Source organism: Leucoraja erinacea, chromosome 7 (genome assembly GCF_028641065.1).
Source record: "Leucoraja erinacea ecotype New England chromosome 7, Leri_hhj_1, whole genome shotgun sequence".
Lineage (NCBI taxonomy): Eukaryota > Metazoa > Chordata > Chondrichthyes > Rajiformes > Rajidae > Leucoraja > Leucoraja erinaceus.
In genome coordinates this window covers 8567638-8592555 of record NC_073383.1, presented here as the reverse complement: position 1 = coordinate 8592555, position 24918 = coordinate 8567638, and the positions used below count along the sequence as shown (strand labels likewise).

Sequence of the window (24918 nt, the reverse complement as noted above, 5' to 3'; positions counted from 1 at the left end):
ACAGCGCCCGTAGTGAGTTTTTGAACCCGGGTCTTCTATGCAGCAAGCGTTGTAAGGCATCAACTCTACCGCTGCGACACCTTGCCACCTAAAATCTTCTAACGTTTATTATATGATCCCCAATTCCAGCAGATTTTTCTCTGTGAATTGTTCGTAGCTCAAACAGTTTGCAGGCCAAAAATGTGGCCGCAAACCAAATTCCCACATGCAGAAGATGCCTGTAGATATGCAGCAGTTCAAAAACCCATACTGCAATCTCCCAAACACTTGTGTGAATGTACAGACTATATAGCTAGTTCTGACATTACATGATTGATGCGATTGTAAGAAATCTTGCATTATACAACATTGTGTGAATGGGGAAAAGATGTTCAGGGCTAGTTTCAGAATCGCAATAACAAAGTTAGTTTTTTCCACAGGCTTTTCAAAAATGAAAGTTTTTTCTCTCAAAAGCAACAATTTTTGTCACTGCAAACTAAAAATACTGAAGGCTGTGTATTATTGCATAAGTTTCAATAGAAGAGATTGTTTGTCAATTTCAATAACGAAATGTGGCAAAACTAGTAGCCTGCATTCTTAAAAAAACAATGGTGTCTGATTTCTGATGGGACGTTACATGGAAACAGTATATTTCTCCTGGACCTTTATCCCCACCCTAAATTGGTCTCCAATTCCCAATCGATTTCATGTTATAAGCAATTTGCCCGGCTTAATATAAATTGTGTTCCCCAATTTACACTCGCATTTTATCCAATTAGCCTTATAGTAACATGTGTCATGGCTGAGCTACCTGTACATTGATCAGTTGGGAAGTCAGGCATAGATCAGCTGGGAATGACTTGAAATTGTCATTCACAATTACCAGGTCTGGCAATACAACTGAATTAAATAAAGTATGGGTTCTTTTGCAATTTTGCTAAGTAGCCAGTCACTCTAAGCCACACCCAGAGATTCTGCTGTGCAAGGATCCATGAGTATGTACCAACATCAGGAAAATCTCATTAACTTGGATAGAATACACACTCCAGGCACTTCCTTGGATATTTATCACGATATAATCAACTATCTCATTAAAGACAAGTATGGCAGACTGGGGTCAACAAACTCTTAAAGTTCTCAAAATATTCACCAGCTAGTCTTATTACAAGGCTCAGTTCCAAGATTGGACGTTGCATGGTTGTGCAGGACTAAAGACAATGAATAGAAAACTGATCTTTGAAATTTTGATTATAGAATATTTCCTCTTCTCAATAATGTTTTTTTCGTTTAATTATATTAGTGAACAGTTTACAATTTTGCATTTCTATTAAGCATTTATAATAAAAATCACTATGAAAATAAGAAACCTTTTACAGGAATGAGCATTTCTTCTCCCTGAATAGAGTTTAGCTCAACTGTTGAATTTGTTGCTTCATATTTTTAGAACCGTGAATCTTTTTATGAACAGTGAAACCCACCCTAACTGCAAATTAAACTTTTCAGTTTCCTACCTCCAATATTCCAACCACACTGGCCACAAAACAAAAGAAAATATATTTTGAATATTCTGAAGGGGGGGGGGGGGGGGGGAGGGAGAAAAGAGACTACCATCAAGGCAGTAAGAGCATATTTAAAAATAAGTGGGTGTAAAGGATCCCAAATAGTCATCGGGAATTAGAACGACTATTATGTTATGAGATCACAGATAGGTGTAGGAATATAGGATTGTAATAGCAGGTGATATTGACTGGGACTGCCTTGGGAAATTAGATGGGAGCAGAATTTGTTAAGCGTGTTCTTGAATGTTTTCTGAAGCAATATGCTGATGGCCTCAAGGGGCTACACTCAACCTGCTCTTTGGAAATGAGGCTAGGTTGATGTGGAAAAGTGCTTGAGGTGTTAATGTGGGAACAGTTTGTGGGCACAGAACATGCTTCTATTAGTTTCAAAATAGTTATGGAAAAAACTAGTCCTCTGGTAACAGTCCGAAATTGGGCAAAGGCAGGAACTCTCAAAAATTGAATACAAGAGGCGGTTTGTAGATAACATGCAAGAGGGAATATTTTAGAAGTGTGGAAGATGTTGAGACCCAGTATGTTGCTCATAAGAGCAAATATTAGAGAACCTTGGTTGACAAGAGGGACAAAAAAGGGGCAATGGCGAGTCAATGTAGTTATCTATGTATGAGAACTACTTGAAGCTTAAAGTTTACTTTCAATTCTGCTCTTCAACTTTTCGAATGAAGATTACGGAACAAAAATCTCAATACTTCCATGAAATCACAATGCCTTGTTTCAATCTGCAATTATCAATTGTTGTTTTACAGCATCGTTATTTTCCATCTTCCGCCTGCCTAATTTCGACGAACATTTGCAGCACGCTTTCTTACCTGCAGTGCAAGAACCATGCATTGTTCATTTCCGATCAGTAAGTGAATCCATGGTTTTCAGTTTCATAACAATCTTAAAACATTCTCCAAGAAATCCTAGCTGTTAGAAAACGCGAGGTGGTGGAGGGAAGCTAAAGTTTGTACTTATTTATACTTAACCCCCCCCCCCCTCCAAAACTGAAACCGCAACAAAAACCATAGATTAAATAAATGAACGACGATCACACATCAGGAAAATCACTGCTAAACGTGCAAAATCCCAGTGCCATCTTTGCACTTCCAACTATCGCGGCGGGGTTGAGGTTTTAATTGACTTTCAAACCACCTGGAGCCCGGCCGGGCGACGCGGGCCGTTACTCCGCGCTCGCGGCTCCTCGCCGCCCGCCCTCCCCCCCCGCCCGCAGCTACACGACGCCCGGAGAAGCCGCGCCATTTACGTCCAGAAAGCGTTCAATTTTCAAAAATATTAAAGACGCCGCCCGTTCCCTCCTTTAAACCCCTTCCACATTCTCATTTATTTCGCCCCATCTTCAGTTCACACAGTAACCAATAAAGCGAGACACCCTGCAACCCAAACCAACCCGCCGCCATTTTCAGGCACACCTGTTTGATTTTGTTTCTCTTCTCTTCCGCCCTCCCCCCCCCCCCTCCTCCTTCCTCCTCCCGCCCCCCGTTATTCTGTCCGCCTGTTTTGCTTCTCGGCGCCAGACGAGCGAGAAGAGTGGGAGTCGGGGGGCCCCGGGTAATTTGTAATTTACAGCGAGTCGCCGCCGGCGCTTGGTGCCCGAGCAAACTGGCGAGAACTGGAACCAGTGCGCCAGCGCAACGGCTTTTGGCGGGAAGCTGCAGGGAGGCGACGCCCGCCCGCCCGCAGCCTCCCCTTGCCTTCCCCGGGGCCAAGGCAGCCCGCATCGCCGCCAAAACATAACTCTCGCAACACAGCCGTCTCGGATGCTTTCATTTCGACCGTTAAAGTCTATACCCCACCGCATATATCTCGCCAGCAACGTAAGTTATCAAATTATACCACAAATAACACCACCACTGGTGTCACCCACCGCCCTCGCGTCCAACCAACACCAAATGACTTCTTATGGGCAAATCAAAAAGCTGAGGACTGAATTCTATCGACATCGACGTCCCTCGAATGATCACTTTGTTCAAATCGCAAATTTATTCCAATTCAATTCAACAATTCAACTTTCGATCTTCTGGACGTTAATCGACGGCCGAGCCGGTTTCAAGTGTAAAATGTTCAATGAAAACACTGATCGGAGGTCACTCAAGTCCCCTCCCTCCGCACAGAGAAATATAAATATAGTATCGTTATTATTTTTTTAAAACACGGGGTGATGAAAGTCCCAAAGGCCGCGCTCGGTCTGGGCGTCGAGCTGAAGCCACGGCGTGGCCGCACGCACGCTTTGTCAGCCTCGCCCAGCAGCATCTCGCCTTTCCCCCCCAAAGTTATAAATAATTTCCACATCAGATCCTGTGGACACGCACTGGGAATGAGTGTACAGCCGAGCGATGCCTGCAATCGCTCGCAAAGTGCGTGGAAAACAAGTTGGAGCCATCCCTCCTTATCCCGGCCGTCCCACGTACTCACCGCTCCTTCGCTGTCCATCTGCTCAGTCAGGTCAGCCTCGGGCGTTTTTTATTCTCTCTCTGTGTTAGGTGTTAGGAGGGTGGTACCGATTTTATTCAAGCGCAACAAAAAAAAACCCCAGCCGGTTCCCTGCGTCGTTGGGTTAGTGGGCAATTGGCAGCACCTTAAATTACCGGGTTGTACCACGTCGAGCCAGCGACCGGGGGCGGCAGAAACCCCCGACCAGCTCCAACTCACGAGACCAATCAAATCCCTTATAAATGTGAACCAACATGCAGTGCCAGCGCCTGCACCCCTGCCCTCCCATAAAAAAAAACAACCTTTAACAATAGGAAACTTTGCATCCAGCTAGTACTATTTTCTCCCCATTGCCAGCAAAAAAAAGTTTCTGCGTTCTGCAATTTTTCATTTCAGAAAATGTTTCCCTGAAGGCTCCGTGCGACTGTTGCTGTTGTCAATCATCTCTCAGCTAGTAGTTCAGAGTCAGGGCGAATGACGAGGCCGGTCGTGAATTCAATACGCGGTCTCGTGTTGGATTAGTCATTTGTCACAACGATTGTGTTGAAGAAAGAAAGCAGACAGCCACCTACCCAGAAGTTCATTGCCGCAGTTTGCTTCGAGGGCTCGTTAGCGGAGGGTGTGCAGTTTTCCCCTGCGAGGGGGAGCGCGTCATTAAACTTTTGCTCTCATATTGGAGGGCTCTGAATTCCCGAGCCCAGCATTCCTCTTTAAGTATCAGTTGTCACACAACCCTTCAGTGGGAAATTGAAACGACGTCTCACTTGGAGGCATCAAACTGTTTGGAAAAACAAACACTTACATAATGCATCTTCTTTATTTATTAATTATTCATATATAACATGCATCCGACTGGCCCATGCAGTACACAATTAAATGGTTTCTGTTTTTAAATGCAAAATGCAATTTTGACTGACCTCATTGACGAGCAAAAAACAGACTACCCAGCGTTTTCACATGATCATGATTGTATGTTTTCATGATCACCTTGAAATTAAAAAATCAGTTGAAATAAGAGATGTAAAATTGACCCTAATATAGTGCTGTTTTCTACCGTTTGCCTTAAAAATTAAAGTACCTTTGAAAAAGTGAAGCTGGTACAAATCATTCAAATGATAACAAGCATTTTCCAGAATTATGCCAATTTGTTGTGGTTTTATACATTTAGATTACATCTCCAATAACTCTCAAGGAACTCTACACCATACACAAAGTCAGCCGCGGCATCTTCTCATAAGGCTATCAGCATATTGCTTCAGAAAAGTTTCCTTCTGGCTCTTAACAAATTCCTCTCCCCTACCTTTATTTGCCTGGCACTCACACAGCTCGGATACACCCACTGATTCCGCACTGATCATTAAACTACCCATTTGTACTAATGATACCCTATTTCCACTGTTACTCTCCTCATATTCCCATCAACAAATCCCCCTCTTCAACCCTTCTACGCCCCCACTACCACCTCCAATTCTACCATTCAACTTCACACTGGATGCATTGCACAGTGGCCAATCAGCCTACCAACCCATACATCTTTGGGATGAGGAAAAAGCTAGAGCATCTGGGAGGAAACCCTTTGTGGTTGCAGTGACCATGTGCAAACTCTTTATGGGCTGCACCAGAAGTCAGTATTGAACAGAATCGCTGGAGCTGTGAGGCCGCAACTCTACCAGCTTGTGCCATTGTTTTCTCCAGCATGCAGATATCTACAATTATTGACCTTTTATTACTGTCAGGCATATTTTATAACTGTTCAATCTCAAATTCTTCTATGCTTTAAGTAACAAACAAATCAAAAACAGTAATTCCTTTTTACTAAAATCTTATAGAAATGTGTTTTTAAACACCTGTGAACCCACCAGATGGATATATGAAAAAGGAAAAGACATTCAACTTTGCTTTGAAGACATAACAAAATGTTCTTCAGTTTGCTGCAAACAAACTGTTGACCTATTGATGTGCAGAACTGATTTAATCTCAAATCCTTTTTGTTAGCAGAAAGCGCGGGATCTAGGAAGGAAAGGCAAAAGACAATTAGAAATCCTCCACATTCAACACTTGGGTAGGGTGGGTGACTGACAGCTGAAGACGTCATGAATTTACATTCTCCTACAATCTGTAAAATTGTAGCCAATGGTACTTTTTGTATGGTAGACACATGGGAAATGACAATGTTTTTCCCATTGGTGTATTCTTTTTCAAACATTTAAGCCAGGAGACCTTTATCTAAAAGGAACTTTCCTCTCTTTTCAGGAATTACAGCAGAAGTACGAATTACATGTTAATATTTTTTTTAGATATTTATAACTTAGAGATTATGTAAAATTACATACGCAAGATTATAGATTTAGGGGCCCAAAAATCCTTGATGAATGTCTGAATCGACATCCCAATACAAATAAATTAACATCTTATATTTATAATACCCTTTTTGACACTGACATTCCGTCGTCAGAATCATATAGACGCGCATGGGAGAGGATGAATTGGCTCAACCCATAATGAAAGACACATGGGATGAAAGTTTACAACATATATATCATTGCTCGTTAAATACTAGACATTCCTTAATACAGTTTAAAATACTACATAGATTACACTAATCGAAGACAAAATTGAATAGGATCTTCCCAAGTACTTCCCCTCTCTGTGATAAATGTCAATTTCAAGAAGCCAATTTAACTCATACTTTTGTAACTTGTATAAAAATGCAAAATTTTTGGACGGACATTTTAAAAATTATCTCTAAAGTTATCGATAATCAACTAGACCCAGATCCAAAATTAACAATATTGGGATTATCAGAACATACCACAAACCTTACGAAAAGCCAGAGACACTTTCTTGATCACAGTTTAATAACTGCAAAAAAATTAATACTTAAATTTTGGAAAATACCAGCAACCCCCACAATTAAAATGTGGATTACGGAAATGACCGAGACCTTGCATTTGGAAAAAATAAAATTTGTATTAATTGACAAACCAGAACTATTTTCCAAAATATGGTCTCCATTTATTGAATTTAAAAAAAAGTAAACTGGTTTAACACAAAATTAAAGTCACAACTTGAGTTTAGGGTTGGATGAACAACTATATTCAACATCTCCTGGATCTATCTCCACAATCTTTATATTTGTAATCTTTCTTTCTTGCTTTTTTTTCCCTTTCTATTAGTTTATAGTCTCTCTTATCTCTTTCTCTCTCTCTTTCTTTTCTTTAAAAAAAACCTTTAAAAATTGAAGCTACAGCTATGTAAGAACTCTGTAACCAGTTTGTCCTGTACTGCCATTGGTACATATGCTTTTAATAAAAAAATTAAAAAAAACAAAAAAACATTTAAGCCAAATCTTTGTAGTTTCTAATTAAAACCCTTTCCCCTCACTTGATTTAGGATGCAAATCATTGTTTCTGATGTGTGGTCATCACTCCTCCAACTTATTTTAGTCCTGTTGAAGTTTAGATTTATTTTAAGGGCATTGTTTTTTCCCCACAATAATCTTAATCTGAATAGGTGAGTGTTAATTATTCGCTGGAACAGGAATTTTGCTATTATTTTTACTTGAACTTCTGCATGCTGTACAATAGAATGTCCTGTGCTTTAGCTCAATGCTTTAGGAGAGCTCCCCCTCCTCTCCGCCCACTTACCATCAACAACACCACAGTCACATCTGTGGAGTCTTTTAGGTTCTTTGGAACCATCATCTCTAAGGACCTTAAATGGGGGGCCACCATTGACCCCACAGTCAAAAAGGCCCAACAGAGGATGTACTTCCTGCAGCAGCTGAGGAAACACAATCTGCCACAGGCAATGATGGTCCAATTCTATACTGCCATCGTTGAGTCTGTCCTCAGCTTCTTCATCATGGTCTAGTTTGGGTGAGTCACCAAGCATGACACCCAGAGGCTGCAACGAATCGTTCGGACAGCTGAGAAGGTTATTGGTTGCAACCTTCCCCCCATTGACGAACTGTACACTGCAAGCGAGCGGGTAAGATCTTCTCTGATCCCTCTCACCCTGGCCACAAACTCTTTGAAGCACCCCTCTGGAAGGCGACTCCGGACTGTCACAGCCAGACATAAAAAACAGCTTTTTTCCATGAGCAGTAGCTCTACTCAATAACCAAAAGTCTGTAGCCTCCTTTTGCTCTCGTATTTTATTTCATTCACATGTTTAAACTATAATTTTTTATTCTTAATGTTTTATGTTTTATTCTTAATTGTTAACTGTTTGTCGTGTTGTTACTTGTAAGCGGAGCTCCAAGGCAAATTCCTTGTATGTGTACATACTTGGCCAATAAACTTATTCATTCATTTATTAATTCAATCCTTGCACACTGTCAATAAAATTTGAATTAATTTTGATTATGCCACTATGGACCAGAGACGAATTGGACCCAGCCATTTTTTCACAGGTAGTTCATATAGTTTGTCATTGTTCATTAATTCATATGGTGGCAAATTTAATCCATGAGTTAGATGTAATTAAATTATATATTCTTCCCGGTTGATGATTACATACATTGCCTAAAAGATTTCCACCTTCTTCTGTATACTTGTGGCATTGCTGTAAATCTTAATTATTTTGCCATTTTAGTACTGCCTTTCTCTGTGATAGATAAACGAAAGATCATTTGCATTAACTGACCCTACATCGAACTGGATCAGAGGGTGCTCGAAATGCCAGAAGCAAATCTATTGAACATGAAATGGGGAGAAAAGGAGATAGGAGATATAAAAAAATATTACATATGAAGGCAGACAGTGATGGCAGAAGGAGTAAAAATGGTATGAAGAATCCCGGGCCTCAGATTTCTCAAAAACTGTGGTAGTTATCTTATTGTTATAGATAATGGAAAGAAGACAAACGTTTAATAGCCTGCATGCACACTGGAGGGAAGTAGCTCTTGTAATCAATAGCAACTCTTACTTTGTACACAACAGTCCACTGGCAGAAACATTTAAATTATCCTCATCAAATAGGACAAGGCAGCTGAAAGTCCATGCAAATGGTGAATTATTACTGTCTGCAACATCTTTCAGGGCTGCAGCATTTTGTAAAAGAAAAAAAAATGTGTTTACCAGTGGGCACCAAGCCTCTGCCATCTATTTCATAGGTACACATCCTCTCCTACTTTACCACTTTATGGAGACGTCCTAATAATTTGAAAAGTACTTAGTCATGGCTGATTTAGATCTTCTGATTCAAGAGTGCAACCTCCTAATATGGGTGTACTTTGTGTCTCCCACAGATCCCAAATACTTAGAGGGAGAATTATCTTATAAGCAGCTTGGCACCATATAGAATAAAAAATCTGGAATATATGAAAAGAAAATGTACATGGTAAGTAGGCTGATAAGAAGTATTTATAGTTCGAGGGCATAATGAATAAAACAATGGTGGCAAACAGGTATATAAATGTATTTATGCATTTCCCAGAGATGGAAGGCCCAACTTAACAGTACTTTGTTCATTGATGGTGCATTCAAATTTCAGCCGAGATTTTATGTTCAGGTCATTTTATGCTCAGGTTGTGACTAACTGTAAATCCACAATTTTCTGACTCAATTGAAAGAGTGCTGGCAACAAGACAATCTTAGTACAGATAATTTGTAGCCAGCCTCATGTCTGATTGCAATTGGTCCAAACGCACTTTGCCAGGGCTTGAATTTCCACAGTTTTCTTCCCACTTTTCTGGCTTACCTGCAGCCAAAAAGTTGCAGTGACCCAGGAAAATGATAGAAATAATATTTTACCTATTTCTGCAGCTGTCATGCTGGAGTTAAGATTGGGAGTACCTCCTTGTAACAATTCACCTTACAATTCATACAGTTGCCAAACACCAGTATTCCAAGTTAACACCCAATCCTTTTGGTTCTCACAATGTCAAGAGTGTTTTATTGTCGTATATCATAAAGTGGAACAATGAAATTCCTATTTGCAACAGCACAACGTATATGTAAACATAGTACTCTGTAAACATCATAATAAACATCAAAAATAGATGTTCGGTACATGTAAAAAAAATAGTGCAAAGACAAAGACAATATCCCCCAAGTCCATGTAGTTTGGAGCATGTTTGGAGGTCGTGGCCTGATGGTTGTTTGGCAAAACTTACATTTTTCAGGCTTATATCTTCTTCCCAATGGTAGGAGTGAAATGAGAGTGTGGTCAGGGTGGTGTGGGTCTCTGATGATACTGGCTGCATTTTTGAGGCAATTACTCCTGTAGATCCCTTTGGTAGTGGGAAGGTCAATACCTGTTGTGGACTGGGCAGTGTTCACCATTTTTTGCAATCTTCTTCGTTCATGGGCATTCAAGTTGCCAAATGAGGTGAGATGCAACCAGTCAATATGTTCTCTGCAGTACTATAGGAGTTTAAGAGAGTATTAAGTCGACATACCGAATATCCTCATTTTTCTAAGGAAATAGTGGCGTTTTAGAGCTTTCTTTATGATTGCATCAATGTGCTGGGTCCAGGACAGATCTTCAGTGGTATGTATGCTCAGGAATTTGAAGATTTTGACTCCTCATCACCGTTCCGTAACTAAAGACAGGTTTGTGGTCCTTGGCCTTCCTCTTCTAAGTCAACAATCAGTTCCTTGGTTTTACAGACATTGAGAGCAAGCTTGTTGTTCTGGCATAATTTGGTCAGCTAATCGACCCTCCTATACTCTGACTTATCATCTTTCAGATGTAATTCGTCCAACAATGTGTTGTCTTCGGCGAATTTGAAGATGGAGTTGGAAATGTATCCAGCTACAGTCATGGGTATAGAGTAAGTAGAGCATGGGGCCTGAGCACATAGCCTTGGGGTGCTCCTGTGCTGATGGTTATTGAAGAAGAAGTGTTACTTCCAATTTGTACTGATTGTGTTTCTATTGACGAGGAAGCGAAGGAACCAGTTGCAGAGGGTTGTGCAGAAACTTAGTTCTGTGAGCTTGGTAACCAGTTTGGAAGGGATGATCATGTTGAATGCCGAGCTTATGAACAATAGTCTATTGCTCTTTGATTCGGTTCTTTGCTTTTTGTTGCAGTACTTTAAAATTAAAGAGCTATGTAAATTGTTCCAAAGATAACATTTAAAGCTGTTCTTTTCCAGAGAAGATATAAGAAGTGTCTGGAAAAAAGGATCATGAATGGCTTAGATAGAAAATAACATATTTGATACAAGTGATTGGTGATTATCACCTGTGTAATGGTACATATTCCAGCCAGATATCTTATACCTCTTCAACACAGGACAATTAGGTGCTAGGTAGGTCGCATCCATTTATAATAATCAAATTATGGAGGTTGTGCAAATGATTTACAGTTTTCTGTGTTCTTTGATGCCAAAAATATGTATCGCCAGCAAAGGCGGTCCTCGTATCAAATTCTTAGTCACGTTTTTTTGTCCGGGTTTGAGCACCTGTTCAGGATTATTGACTTCTTGGGAACTTTGCATTGACATGCATAAATGAATTGGCTGTTAGCGATCAACATTCGGCCATTCAATAAACATAACCCTTAATTAAAGTACTAAGGATATGTTCATAGTCACGTGGGCTTCGAACAATGACATCAATAGAACATAAAAAAACAGGAGCATGAGTAAATGAGAGCCGCTTAAGCCTGTGCTCAATGCTTAAGTCCATGCTTAATGAATCCTCCACATTGTATTAATTACAAAAAGATCTAATCTTGTCCTCAACATCACCCCCTCTGTCCAAATACTCCTTGACTCCCTTGTAGTTTAAATGTCTGTAAATCTCTGCCATGAATATACAGTATTCAATGATTTTCTTTCACAGTTTTCTGCAGGAGAGAATTCCAATAATTCACAACCTTTCCAACCATCCACATACTGTCAAGTCCCCTCTTACGTATCTTACATATTTCAGTAAAATCATTTTTCATTTTTTCTAAAATTCAATGAGTATACAATATAAAGCCCAACCCAACAACTCGCCTTCATACAGTAACCCTGCCAGGAATCAACCCAGCGAACCTTCTCAGCACTGCCTCCACAGCAAGCACAGTATGTATGGAAAGTAAAACTTGTAGCACTTCAGACGTGATCTCCCCAGAATCCAGTAAAATTATTTCTACATCTCCATAATTTTGTTTCCTGTCTTCTTGCAGTAAAAGAGAACATTCCTAGTTACTTATGTATCTGCATGCTAACTTGTTTGTTTGATTACACAACAACGTGGGCATGGTGGCGCAGTGGTAGAGTTGCTGCCTCCCAAAGCCAGAGACCCAAGTTCGATCCTGAATATGGATGCTGTCTGCATGGAGTTTGTACGTTCTCCGCATGACCTGCGTGGGTTTTCTCTGGGAGCTCCGGTTTCCTCCCACACTGCAATGATGTACAGGTTTGTAGGTTAATTGGCTTGGTAAAATTGTAAAATTGTCCCTAGTGTGTGTAGGATAGTGTTACTGTGCGGGGAACGCTGGTCGGCGTGGACTCGATGGGCCGAAGGGCCTGTTTCCGTGCTGTATTAACTAAACAAAACTAAGCATTTTGCAGAAGATAGACAGACACAAAAAGCTGGAGTAACTCAGCGGGACCGGCAGCATCTCTGGAGAGAAGGAATGGGTGACAGTTCGGGTCGAGACCCTTCTTCAGACTGGTTTGGGATAAGGGAAACGAGAGATAGACAATGATGTGGATAGATAAAGAACAATGAATGAAAGATATGCAAATAAGTAACGATGATAAAGGAAACAGGCCATTGTAAGATGAAGGGTGAAAATGAGAAGCTAGTGTGACTTGGGTGGGGGAGGGAAAGAGAGAGAGGGAATGTCGGGGCTACCTGATGTGAGAGAAATCAATATTCATACCACTGGGCTGTAAGATGCCCAAGTGAAAAATTTGCGTTTAGCCTCACTCTGACAATGGATAAGACCGAGGACAGAAAGGTCTGTGTGAGAATGGGAAGGAGAATTAAAGTGTCCAACATCCGGGAGATCAGGATGGTTCACGAATCACGCGGGCTGAGCAAAGTTAAAATTCAGCTATGTTACAAAGATAGTGAGCTCATCTGTACTAGGTGTGGCCTACTGCCGAGGCTGACTGTTCATGGCCTACACAAATATGGGCTGGATGTGAAGGGACAATAAAGCTGACCATTAATACTTGGAAAGTGCGTGGTGAATCATCGTAAAGCTACCTGGTGACCAGCTCTCAGGCGACTGCCCTGGTCGCATTCTGACAGCTTTTGAGTGGGGCAGCCGTGCCTCCTGCACCTGTATTTTTAATGGGTTTCTGATTGTTCATGATATTTAGAAACTTAAAGGGCCTGTCCCACTTTCCCGAGTTATTCACTAATTTTCCCGAGTTATTCACAAATTCTCCCGAGTTTTCCCCTTGATTCAAACTCGCAGAATGTTCGTAACGGGTCCGTAGGAGGCCGTAGATATATCGTAGCGGCTTGTTATGCCAGCCCTAGGTACTCGGGGCATTCTCCGACTATTTGTTTACTCGTGGACATTTTTTATCAGGCTGGAAAAAACGTCCCGGCTTACCTGATGCCCTGAGTACCTACGGCTGGCATAACGAGCCGCTACGATATATCTACGGACTCCTACGGCTTCCTACGGACCCATTACGAACATTCTGCGAGTTTGAATCAAGGGGAAAACTCGGGAGAATTTGTGAATAACTTGGAAAGTGGGACAGGCCCTTAAGAAGTGGGACAGGCCCTTAAGAATGTTAAGAAGAATTTTAAAAGTAGAAAATGAGCATGTGAATTAATATGTATCAAACATAAAGGAATAACTCAGAGGTTAAAATCAAAATAAGCAAAAAATAGTTTTACATACTTCTATTCTAATCATATGTCAGTAATCCCAATTCAGGTAAAAGTTGGTAGTCCTGGTAGTATCTTCATGATTCTTTTCTGCATCCTTTCTAGCTAAATACATTCTTCTTATATCTGGGTGATCAGAACTGTGTGCAATACTCCCAAGTATGGTCTTGCCAGTGACTTGTGCAGTTGCAACATAATGTTCCAACCTCTGTACCCAATGTCTGGACAGATGAAAGCATTGTGTCAAATGCCTTCTTCAACCTTTTCTGTCAACTTGTGTTGCCACTTATAGGGAACTATGTATCTGTACCCCCAGATCTCTCTTTTCTACAGAGCCTTGCCATTTACTGTGTAAGTCCTTCCCTGGGACATCTTGCACTTGTCAGTGTTGAATTTGCCTGCCATTCCTTGGCACACTTCACTAATTCATTAAGCGGCTGTTGTAATCTTAGATAATCCTCATCACTGGCCACCACACCATCAATGTAGATGTCATCCACAAACTTACTAAACGGTAACAATGACAATCATTGATACAGGTGACAAACATCATTGTCGGAAGGAACTGCAGATGCTGGCTCACACTGGGGATAGACACAAAATGCTGGAGTAACTTAGCGGGATAGGCAGGATATCTGGAGAGAAGGAATAAATGATGTTTCGGGTCATGACCGTTCTTCAGACTGAATCAGGGGTGAGGGAATAGAGATATGGAAGGGTAAGGTGTGAAAACGACAGATCAAAGCAGATACTGATAAGGAAATGTAGAATGGTTCAAATAACAGTGTTACCTGCACCGATCTCTGCAGCACATCGCTAGCCATAGGCCGCAATATGAATAACAGTTTTGTTTAGAGATAAAGCATGGACACAGACCCTTTGGCCAACGGGTCCGTGCCGACCAGTGATCCCGGCACACCAACGCTATCCCACACACACTAGGGACAATTTACAATTATACCAAGCCAATTAACCAACAAACCTGTACGCCTTCAGAGGAATCCCAGAGAAAACCTACGCAGGTCACGGGGAGAACATACAAACTCCATAAAGACACCACCCGTAGTCAGGATTGAACTTGGGTCTCTGGTGCTGTGAGACAGCAACTCTACCACTGCACCATCATGCCACCCTCCATTTGCACCCTCTGACTCGTCACCAGGTCAATTTTGTATCCAATTGGTTCGCCTACCTTGGATCCCATGTGAACCAACTGTCCAGATTAGTCTATCATGTTGGACCTTGTCAAAGGCCTTGAAAAAGTCCATGTAAACAATACACGAGGTGGTAACACAGTGAAATAATTTTTCTTACAAACAGTCCAGTAGAGTATTACCATACCCCCGATCCTCGATTAGCAAGTTCACAGAAATATTCTACTGAGCCCCGCATGCAAGAGGCGCCGTGTTTTGGCACCATTTTCAAAGTCCATGCACCAGTTCTTCCTTGGATGCTTCACATCCCTCTCCTCGCCCATCCACCTTTGTTCCCTGGCGGTGCCTCCCGTGACCGACCACGAGGGCGTGGTGGGCCAGACCCTGATTTCCTTTCCTCTCTTACTGACCTCGCTTCTCACCAGGTCTTCTGTTTGGCCGGGGGGGGGACCGGCTTGGTGGGCTCCCCCTTCAGCCGCAATCCCCAAGTCCCGACCACAGGTGGACATCAAAGAACATCAAAGAGGAGGATGACTAAACTTTGGGCCTTCCCTCACAGTGCGAAACTTTGATTCCGCTGTGTGGGGGATGTTTATGTTAAAGACTATCGTGTTCTGTTCTTCTCTTTTTATTCGTATGGCTGGATGGTGACCCAAAATTTCACTGTACCAATTGGTGCATGTGACATTAAATGTCTCTTGTCTCTTGCCTTGTCTGGGTCTTGAATTCGGCCGCGCAAAGGCCGTGGCCTTCTCGGAGCCTTCAGCCACGTGCGCTGTTTTGTAATGTGGATATATTCCCATATATCACTATCCATTTCCCTTAATTCCTTGGCTTCCATGATCTTCTCCATGGTAAATACAGATGTGAAATATTCATTTAACGCCACACTCATTTCCCATGACTGTACACATGGAAAACCACCTTGATTCTTATGGGAGCCGAATCACTCCTTACTTGCTCTTTTGCTCTTTATACATTTGTAGATTCTCTGAAGATTCTCCTTTACCTTATCTGTCAAATTTCTCATGTCCTCTTTTAGGCGTCCTGTATCTCTCTTGAGTGTACTCCTACATCTCTAATACTTCTCAAGGTTTTGCTGCTTATATTTGACATACGTCTCCTTTTTCCTGACGAAAACCTCAATATCCAATGTCAACCACAGTTCCCTAATCCTGCCAGTCTCCCATATACTCTAAGAGGAACATGCCAGCCTTGAACTCTCCCTATCTCATTTTTAAATGCCACCCACTTGCCAAATGTATCTTTAACAGCCTCTATCAACCAACCGTTGCAGGTTCCTGTCTGATACCTTCAAAATTTGCCTTAACCTAGTTTAAGGTTTTAATTTGTGGACTGATTTTATCATTTCCCATAACTATTTAAAAACAAATGGAATTATGGTCACTGGTCCCAAAGTGTTCCTCCACTGATACTCCTCCACAGTCACTTGCTCTGCCTCATTTCCTAAAAGGAGGTCCAGTGTTGCCCATTGTATAGTACGAACAGCAATGTTGTTAAAGAAAACTATCTACATGTAACAAATTCTGCCCTATCCAAACGCTTTCTACTCTGGAAATCCCAGTCAATACGTGGGAAATTGAAATAATCTATAGTTCTTACATCTATTTGCAATCACCTTCCATACGTTCCTCTAATTCCCACTGATTATTTATTACAGGGCCTGTAATAAAATTCCATCAAAGTGATCATCTTCTTATATCTAAGTTCCATCCGTACAGCCTCATTGGATGATCCCCCAATACTATTCTCTCTGTACTGCTGTGACATTCTACCCCATCAACAATGAACTTCCACATCTCTCTTACTTCTATCTCTATCATGCATGTAGGTTCTCTTTCTGGAACAGAGGAACCACGTGCGCAGTGGGAGTATCCCGAGGAGCCACGGCCCCAAGACCAAGGACCTGTCCGGTAGGCCCAAGGAGCCTGCCATGGACCGGGGGACTTGCCCGTCGCAGATGGAGGATTTGCCCAGCATGGATGGAGGACCCAAGTCGCAGACTGGAACCCGCCTGGCAGACCCAGCTCGCCCGCAACAGATCGAGGACCCGTGCCGCGGACCGGAAGCCCTGGCTCGCCCGCCCAGAGTGGAAGGAGTTGGACGGAGGGCCAGTAAGCAGACTGACTGCGGGTGGGAGTGCTCTGCCTCAACGGTGGAACAGGCTGCTGAAGGCCCTTCAACAGCCTGGGGCTCGACTGGACCGGGTGCACGTGGAACAGCGTTGGAGCAGCGGCGGTGGCAAGGCGGGGTCTGTGAACTTGATGAAATGGCACCAAACATGGCGGCGCCAGCATTACCTGCAAAATGAATTTCACTTTGTAATATTTACTTGCATATGTAACAAAAAATATCACATCTCTCTTACTTCTTACCCTGAGCAGACAGTCCTGTCCTTCCCTCGACTGTGTTTCAATTAAGCCTTTAATATTCTAGTCCCATATATCAATACATGCCCTGAGTCCATTTGCCTTACCTGTCAGGCTTCTTGCATCAAAATAAATGCTGTTTTGTCTATCACACCTTCCTTGCTCCCAGTCTAGCCCCCCTGCCTGTCCATTGAACATGTTTAGTTTAACATTTTATATGCCTCAACGTGCCCATCTGCCAAACTACTAGTTTTGGTCCCACCTCCCTGATAGACTAGTCTAGTTTAAACCCTCCAAATAGCAATACCAAATCTCCCCACGAGGATATTGGTCCTCCTACACACTGGAATTTAGAAGATTGAGGGGGGATCTTATAGAAACTTACAAAATTCTTAAGGGTTGGACAGGCTAGATGCAAGAAGATTATTCTCAATGTTGGGTGAAGTCCAGAACTAGGGGTCACAGTTTAAGGATAAGAGGGAAGTATTTTAGGAGCGAGATGAGAAAATCATTTTTTACACAGAGAGTGGTGAATCTGTGGAATTCTCTGCCACAGAAGGTAGTTGAGGCCAGTTCATTAGCTACATTTAAGAGGGAGTTAGATGTGGCCCTTGTAGCTAAAGGGATCAGGGGGTATGGAGAGAAGGCAGGGATGGGATACTGAGTTGGATGATCAGCCATGATCATATTGAATGGCGGTGCAGGCTCGAAGGGCCGAATGGCCTACTCCTGCACCTATTTTCTATGTTTCTATGTTTTGTTCATGTGCAATATGCCCCTTCTTCTTCTTGCGTATGGCGTGCACAGCCTAAAGTTGTAGAACAACTTGTTCTATTTGATCTTATTTGATTGTGCACGCCAGGTTGATTGCATTTGTTGAAACTAGTCGGACCATGTGAATGTTGCAATCTCCCACCCCCAATACGTCCCTCATGTACCATTACCTCTTTCCCAGAAGGGATTCTAATGGTTCGTGAACCTGAATCCTTCTCTTCTGCACCAGCTCCTCAGCCGCACATTCATCTGTCCTGCTTTTTAACCTTCTGCCTATCTCCCTATATTTACTCTGCAAGACACCATCTCTTTTTTTTTAGCCATGTTGTTGGTACCAATACTGTATATACATTGACCTCTGGTTGTTCCCCCTCCCCCTCCCCCTTTAGAATATTCTGTAACTGTTCAGATACATCTATGACCATGGCACCTAGGAGGCAACAAACGATCCATGGAGTCTTGTTCACAGCTATAGAATCAACAAGCGGGTTGATGAGTGAACTGGGTGGTGAAACAGAGTATCATGATCCAAGGGAAAAATATCATAATTGGTATTTCATGGGATAGAGTTTTGACTGAGAGCGTCGGCGTTTTTCATGAGAGCCTATTGTTATACCATCCAAAGATGGATGTTTCTTTTTGAGGAATGTCCTGGCCTTAGTTTGTTCTTGCATAGTTAAACATTGTAGTATAGTCGTTTTTGTGGTTGCTTTTTTCACTTTAAATGACTTAACAGTGACTCCTATCATGATCTTCAGAAGTAATCTTCTCACCAGGAATTTGAAATAATGTCAGTTTTGTTAAGATCTGCAAAAATCCCAATTACGCCATGTTTTTTAGGGTTTATGCTAGCAGATTGGCGAGCCACTGTGGAGATTGCAGGTGGTAAAATGTGATTTTTTTTGCCCTTCTGGGTAAAATTATTTGATATATGGCAAATAAAGATATATGTGCAATGAAGATTTTGAGCAAGAACCCCTTAACCTGGTGAAAGATGAGGGTCAGTCTGCTAGCTCTCCCCTGGCTGTGGGTGGTCCTTCACACTTCTGAGCACAAAGCTAGCTGCCTGTTCAAACATTCCCCGGCAGATAAGATGTGACATTTTTTTAAACTTTTATTACTCAAACAATGTGTTGTGTCAACCTAAGTTTATGGCTAAGAACAAAGATCTGATATCAGTGCCAACTTTTCTCAGAATAATTAAAAAATAAATTCCACTTTATTGCCCTCTTTTTTGTATCCTTTACAGTTTCATTTTTTACCTTATTTTGTTAAAATATGCAAGGTCCTTCTCTGTGGAAGCATTTTATGTTCTAAGAAATGTCTATATATAACTATGTTTATCCAATATCCACTATCCTAACAAACGTAAATAAATTATGAGAATCATGGAAAATTTACATCATAGATGAAAAGCTTAAATTCACTCTTAAAGTACTTTTAAAATGTGAGAAAGGCTTTTGGCTTCAACTTTCTTTCATGCTACATTTCGTATTCCCACTAAACTCTGGGTCAAAAATTGTTTATTTTAATCTATGCCCATAGACTTTTGACTGCCCTGCTAAAGAAAATATATTTATTGTAGTTAACTACTCCACATTGAGTCATAATGTTATATATCACAGAAAGATGCTGTATTGGCCTCTTTTGGCCTGTCGACCAAGATGTTTATTTGAGCTAGTCACATCTGTCTGTATTTGGTCCAAATCCCTCTGAATCTTTTCTATCCATGTACCTGTCCAAATGTATTTTAAACATTGTTTGTACCTGCCTCTTTCACTTTCTCTGGCAGCTCATTCCATATACTCTGCACTCCATCAGGTAAACCAGCATTTGCAATTCCTTGTGTCCACCCTCAGGTTTCATTAAAGTCTTTCTCCTCTTATCTTAAATCAATACCCTCTAGTTTTAAACTATCCAGTGGCCATCACCTTATCTATACTTCCCATGATTTTATGTACCTCCTCTATAAGATCACTCCTCAGCCTCCTATGCTACAGGGAAAAAAGTCCCAGTTTATCCAGCCTCTCCTTATATGCAAATCCAGCCAGTCTCAGTAACTTCCTTGCAAATAATTTTTACACTCATTTCAGCTCTCCTCATCCTCTCTTGTTCCAAATAAAACAAGATTAGCTTATCGAGTTTTTCACGCAGCTATAACTCTCTATTAATCGGAACTGTAAATATCATCTTCAATTTGTCCAGTGCAATCACATCTTTCCTGTGTTGTGATGACCTGAACTGTATTTACTACTCAAGCTGCTATTAAGTCACCTATCAGAGTAAAGTTAATTTCTGTTGGCTTAATCAATGCATTTACAAACTTTTGAATCCTCACATTATATTTCCTCTTTTACACCAGCAATTTAGAAATTCATTTTTGAAACAAGAATGTTTAGGCAGAGTACATTTTTATTATCTTCCTTCCTCTGCCAATCTACATCAATCGCCCTTTCCTCCCCTACTTCCCCCAACCAAATAGCCCATGGCAATCCTGAATTTGAACTTTAGAAATCACCAAAGTTAGCTGTTTAAGTGTAACAATTTCAGCTGACTGCCATGTTAGCAATGACCTTCTATTACGTTCTGGTTTAAGGTAGATTCAGAGAAGAGTATTTTACTAAAAGCAATATATTTACTTTTTACTGGTTAATTAATTTGCAAAACCATGGCTACATTAGGAAAAGCTGTTCAACAGCCTAATTTCTCGGATGAGCTCCAATGGACAGCAGGTGCTGGCAGCATCAAGGAGGGAAATGCCTAATCCACTGAGTTCACCAGCAGCAGGTTGTCCTAAACCATTGCTTGGCCCCTGATGAATACATACTATTGAGTCATAGAACAGGAACAGGTCCTTTGGCCTTCAATGTCCATGCCGAACATGATACCTAGACAACCTAATTTTGTCTGCCTTGCGAATAATTGGCCTGTCAGGGAACTGAGGTCATTTTTTGTCGGCTCTGATTTGTCCTGGTCTTTTCTTGCTTATAGTTCCCCCCTCCACTATCAGTCAAAGGAAGGGTTCTGACCCAAAGCATCACCTATCCATTTTCTCTAGATGTTGCCTGACCCACTGTGTTACTCCAGGATTTTGTGCCTATCAGACTGATTTAGGAAACTGGAGCTGCGGCTGGCCAACCTCAGGGTTGAATGGAAAAATGAGAGCTTCATAGATAGGAATTATAGAGAGGTGGTCACACGTAAGGTACAGGTACAGATGGGTGACCACGAGGAAATAGGCTAGGCAGAGATAACAGGTGATCCGCATGGCCATTCCCTTTCAAAATATGTATACCCTTTCGGATACTGTTGACCCATTAGGGGTGAGCAGCAGTAGCACTCAGTTGTGTGGCGCCAAACCTGGTTCTGAGACGCAGCAGGGAAGGGTAATATCAGGCATAGCCATAGTGGTAGGAGATTTGGTAGTTAGAGGGGCAGACAAGAGACTCCGACAGCAATTGAGACTCTAGCATGGTGTGTTGTCTCCCTGGTGCCAATGTCCAAGTCTAGGAGCGGCTGCACGATTTTCTCAAGGGGAAGTGTGATCAGGCAGAAGTCGTGTGCATATTGGCACATATGACTTGGGTAGGAGTGTTGAGCTTCTGCAAAATGAATGTTGGGAATTAGGCAAAAGGTTAAAAAGCAGGACCTCCAGGGTAGTGATCTCAGGATTACTCCTCATGGTTCCTGCTAGTGAAGGTAGGAACAGGAAGATAGGACAGATTAATGCCTGGATGAAGGGTTGGTGCAGATGGCAGGGATTCAGATTTTTGGATGTTTAGGATCTCTTCTGGGGCAGAGGTGACCTGTACAAGATGGACAGGTTGCACATAAATTAGAGGGGAACTAATATCCTGCCAGGCAGGTTTACTAGTGTTACTCAGGTGGTTTTAAACTAGGTTGGCAGGGGGGTGGGATAAAATGCTGGACTGAGGCAGATGAGAGGCTGGAAGTCGGTATGAAAGTGATGAAAGAAAGTTCAGTGAACAGGATAGGCAGGAGCACGGCAGGGAGCGAGGTAGGGCTGGTGGATTGAATTATATTTATTTTAGTACGAGAATCTTGAATGGGTAAGGTGGACAGACTCAGGGCGTGGCTTATATTACTTTGTAGCAACAAATGAATTTTAGGTCATGAAGATGTGTGGCTTGAGGGAAATTTGCAAATGGTATTATTCCCTTGTACCTGTTATGATTGCCTTTCTAACTATTAAAAAGACACATTTGGGAGAATCTATTGAATGACATTTAAAAATTATTGCAATGTATGTTGATGGCAGGTAATAATATATCGTAATGATTTCATTACCATGAGCTACTGATAATGAAATAAAGTAATTTGATGAATAGGATGTCAATCAACTGAGATTTTCTTCAGATTCTGCGATGGTATCTAGCTGCTTGATCTTACTGACCCTTCACACGTTTGGCGTTTGGTGCCAAAATGTCAGCAGTACCTAGACAGGCAGTGAGGTACTGCTTAATGCCCTTGCAGAGTGGTGGAGCACAAGAAACCATTCACTCAATGTTCAAGGATTTGGTGAGATTTCAGTATGGTGTTTTGCACACCTATGAAAGGAAATAGATGCCTTAGAAGTTGTGCAGATAGCTTTGCACGATTGTTTCCTGGGAGGACAGACTTAACCTTTAAGAAGTGGTGAAATAAGACTGGCCTAAACCTATCAGGGCTTTGAAGAATGAGGTGATCACCATCGAAATATATAAAATTATGTAAGGATTGGTCTGGTAGGAGCTAGGAAGCGGTTTCTTCAGGCTGAAATATGATCTCAGTACAGGGGTCAGATGTATATGAGAGAGGACATCTTTACTCAGAGGATTAAATCACTTTGACATTCCCCAGTTCAGAAGATTGTGGCGATGCAGACTTTGGATACAATTACTGCTGGCCTGCTAGATTTTTGGAGACTAGGAGAAGCCAGGGATGTGGTTGGGTATGAAAGTGCACAATATAAAGAATTAGCCTTAATCTTTTTAATGGAAAAAAAGATTGAAAGGTTGTGATCTTTTCCTACTTCCATTTATTATGTTCTAAAACTGTGCTTCCTTTCATTGGGCTCACTGATTTCTCACAGCCTTTGTCCCATCACTGCTGGCCAAGCTTTCAGTTGTCCAGTCATTAACTCCTGGATGTCATATCTAGATATCGCTATCTCTGCTTTTTCATCTCTTCATACTTCTTTAAAAAACCCTGTAAAATCCATCTTTGACTAAGCTTTTAATCACCCCATGTAATCGACAAATCAAATTTAGTCTCATTATGCTGTTAATAAATCCCTTGGGCTATTTACCTTCTAGTGCAAACAAAAGTATGTTAAAATACCATTTTGCTTTAATATTTAAAGTTTATTCCTCTAACTATAAATAAAACCTATAAAATTATAAGTTATTCATCTGATATTTTATCAGGCGATGTTGACCTATGTATAATTAAGCGTTATGTCTGGCTGCTTAGCACACCAGCTGATACAGAGTCAGTTAGAAAAAAGGCTATTCAGCACAGATATGCTAACTGCCTTGAAGGAACGGACGACTTTATGAAAATGGACCTTTAGCACACATCCTTCAAAACTGCTGTGTGTGCACATTATTGTCCAATATATTATCAAAATACAACCCACTGTTCCAATTGATGTTATTAAAAAGCTGAACTTTGCACATGATCATTTGTATTCTGGTTGACCATATTGTTATCACAGTTATTTTAAATGGATTTTAGCAATTTAATTTACTGAATATTTCTGATTTGCCTGCATATTTCCTGTGTACTATGGCCAAATATCAATAATAGCACAATGTCATTTATTTTAAGAATTTTAAGACATTTTTTGTGATATGATAAAATACACTAATTGCAAAATAGTTATTTATTTGTTTTAGTGAAACTTCCAGGTTAGCAATCAGGCCCATCAATTACAGTAAATGCTTGCAAAAAATGGCAATTTACCTATTAATATTTTTGTTTATCTCTCAGTTGTTTCTAAAAGTCACTGAAAAAGAGTCATTTCTACTTTCTACTAAGAATACCAAAGATTTTATATAATTATGGTTCTTCTCACAGTAGCTTCTTGATGTTTTAGCAACATGCATTAAACTCCCAAAGTCATAAATGTATTTGCTTTTAATTTGTAGACTTGAATTGAGAATGCTTTGTGAAGGTGACATCAAGACTCCAATAAATGGTAAACCTCAACACCTTTGAGTGAGTGAAGTGTAAATAGTTCTTTGTTCACGCATCTGATTGTTTTGTAGCTTCTGTAGAAAATGCATATGTAGACATTCAGGCTCCAAAAATCTCAAGTCTACCAGCATCAGTGTCATTTTGTTTATTGTTTGCGGCCCAATAATTGATGCATCTCTGGCATTTGTCTGGCTCATGGGGACAAAAAATAAAATGCTCACCAAGACCAAGATATCCATGACTCTTGAGATTATTACACAGCTCAGCTCACAGGTAAGGGGCCAACCTAGATATATATTTTTTAAGCTGTTAAGATCCAGTGGTCCAGAAGAGGCATTTCTGCACATTAAATCTTTTCAAATTAAATCATGTCGAGTTTATTGTCATATGTATAAATATGGTGAAGTACTGATACAATTATAAACCTTGTTTGCAGCAGCATCACAGGTACATAGACAGATAAACACAAAAAAAACATAATACATACATCCTGAACCTAGTGCTGTACCTCCTGCCTAATGGTAAAAGAGGAAGGCACAGCCTTGATTTGGGGATTCCTTGATGATACATGCCTCCTTCTTGAGCCAGTGCCTCACGTAGATGCTTCCAATGATGG

The 24918-nt window shown here is 41.1% G+C and overlaps 1 protein-coding gene and 1 long non-coding RNA gene across 2 annotated transcripts in view; one reads left to right on the top strand and one right to left on the bottom strand.

Annotated features, from left to right (window-relative positions):
- LOC129698618 (protein boule-like) overlaps window positions 1-4269 on the bottom strand; it is a 92526-nt gene extending 88257 nt beyond the window's left edge. The window contains exon 1 of the mRNA XM_055637737.1: window positions 3975-4269. Coding sequence (XP_055493712.1) covers window positions 3975-3992 — 18 coding nt within the window. The 5' untranslated portion in view covers window positions 3993-4269. The remainder of the gene's footprint in view (window positions 1-3974) is intronic.
- Window positions 3217-24561, top strand: LOC129698621 (uncharacterized). The gene is made up of 3 exons (XR_008723687.1): window positions 3217-3376; window positions 9244-9335; window positions 24254-24561. It is a non-coding gene; the product is annotated as an uncharacterized LOC129698621 (long non-coding RNA).
- The last annotated feature ends 357 nt before the right edge of the window (window positions 24562-24918 follow it).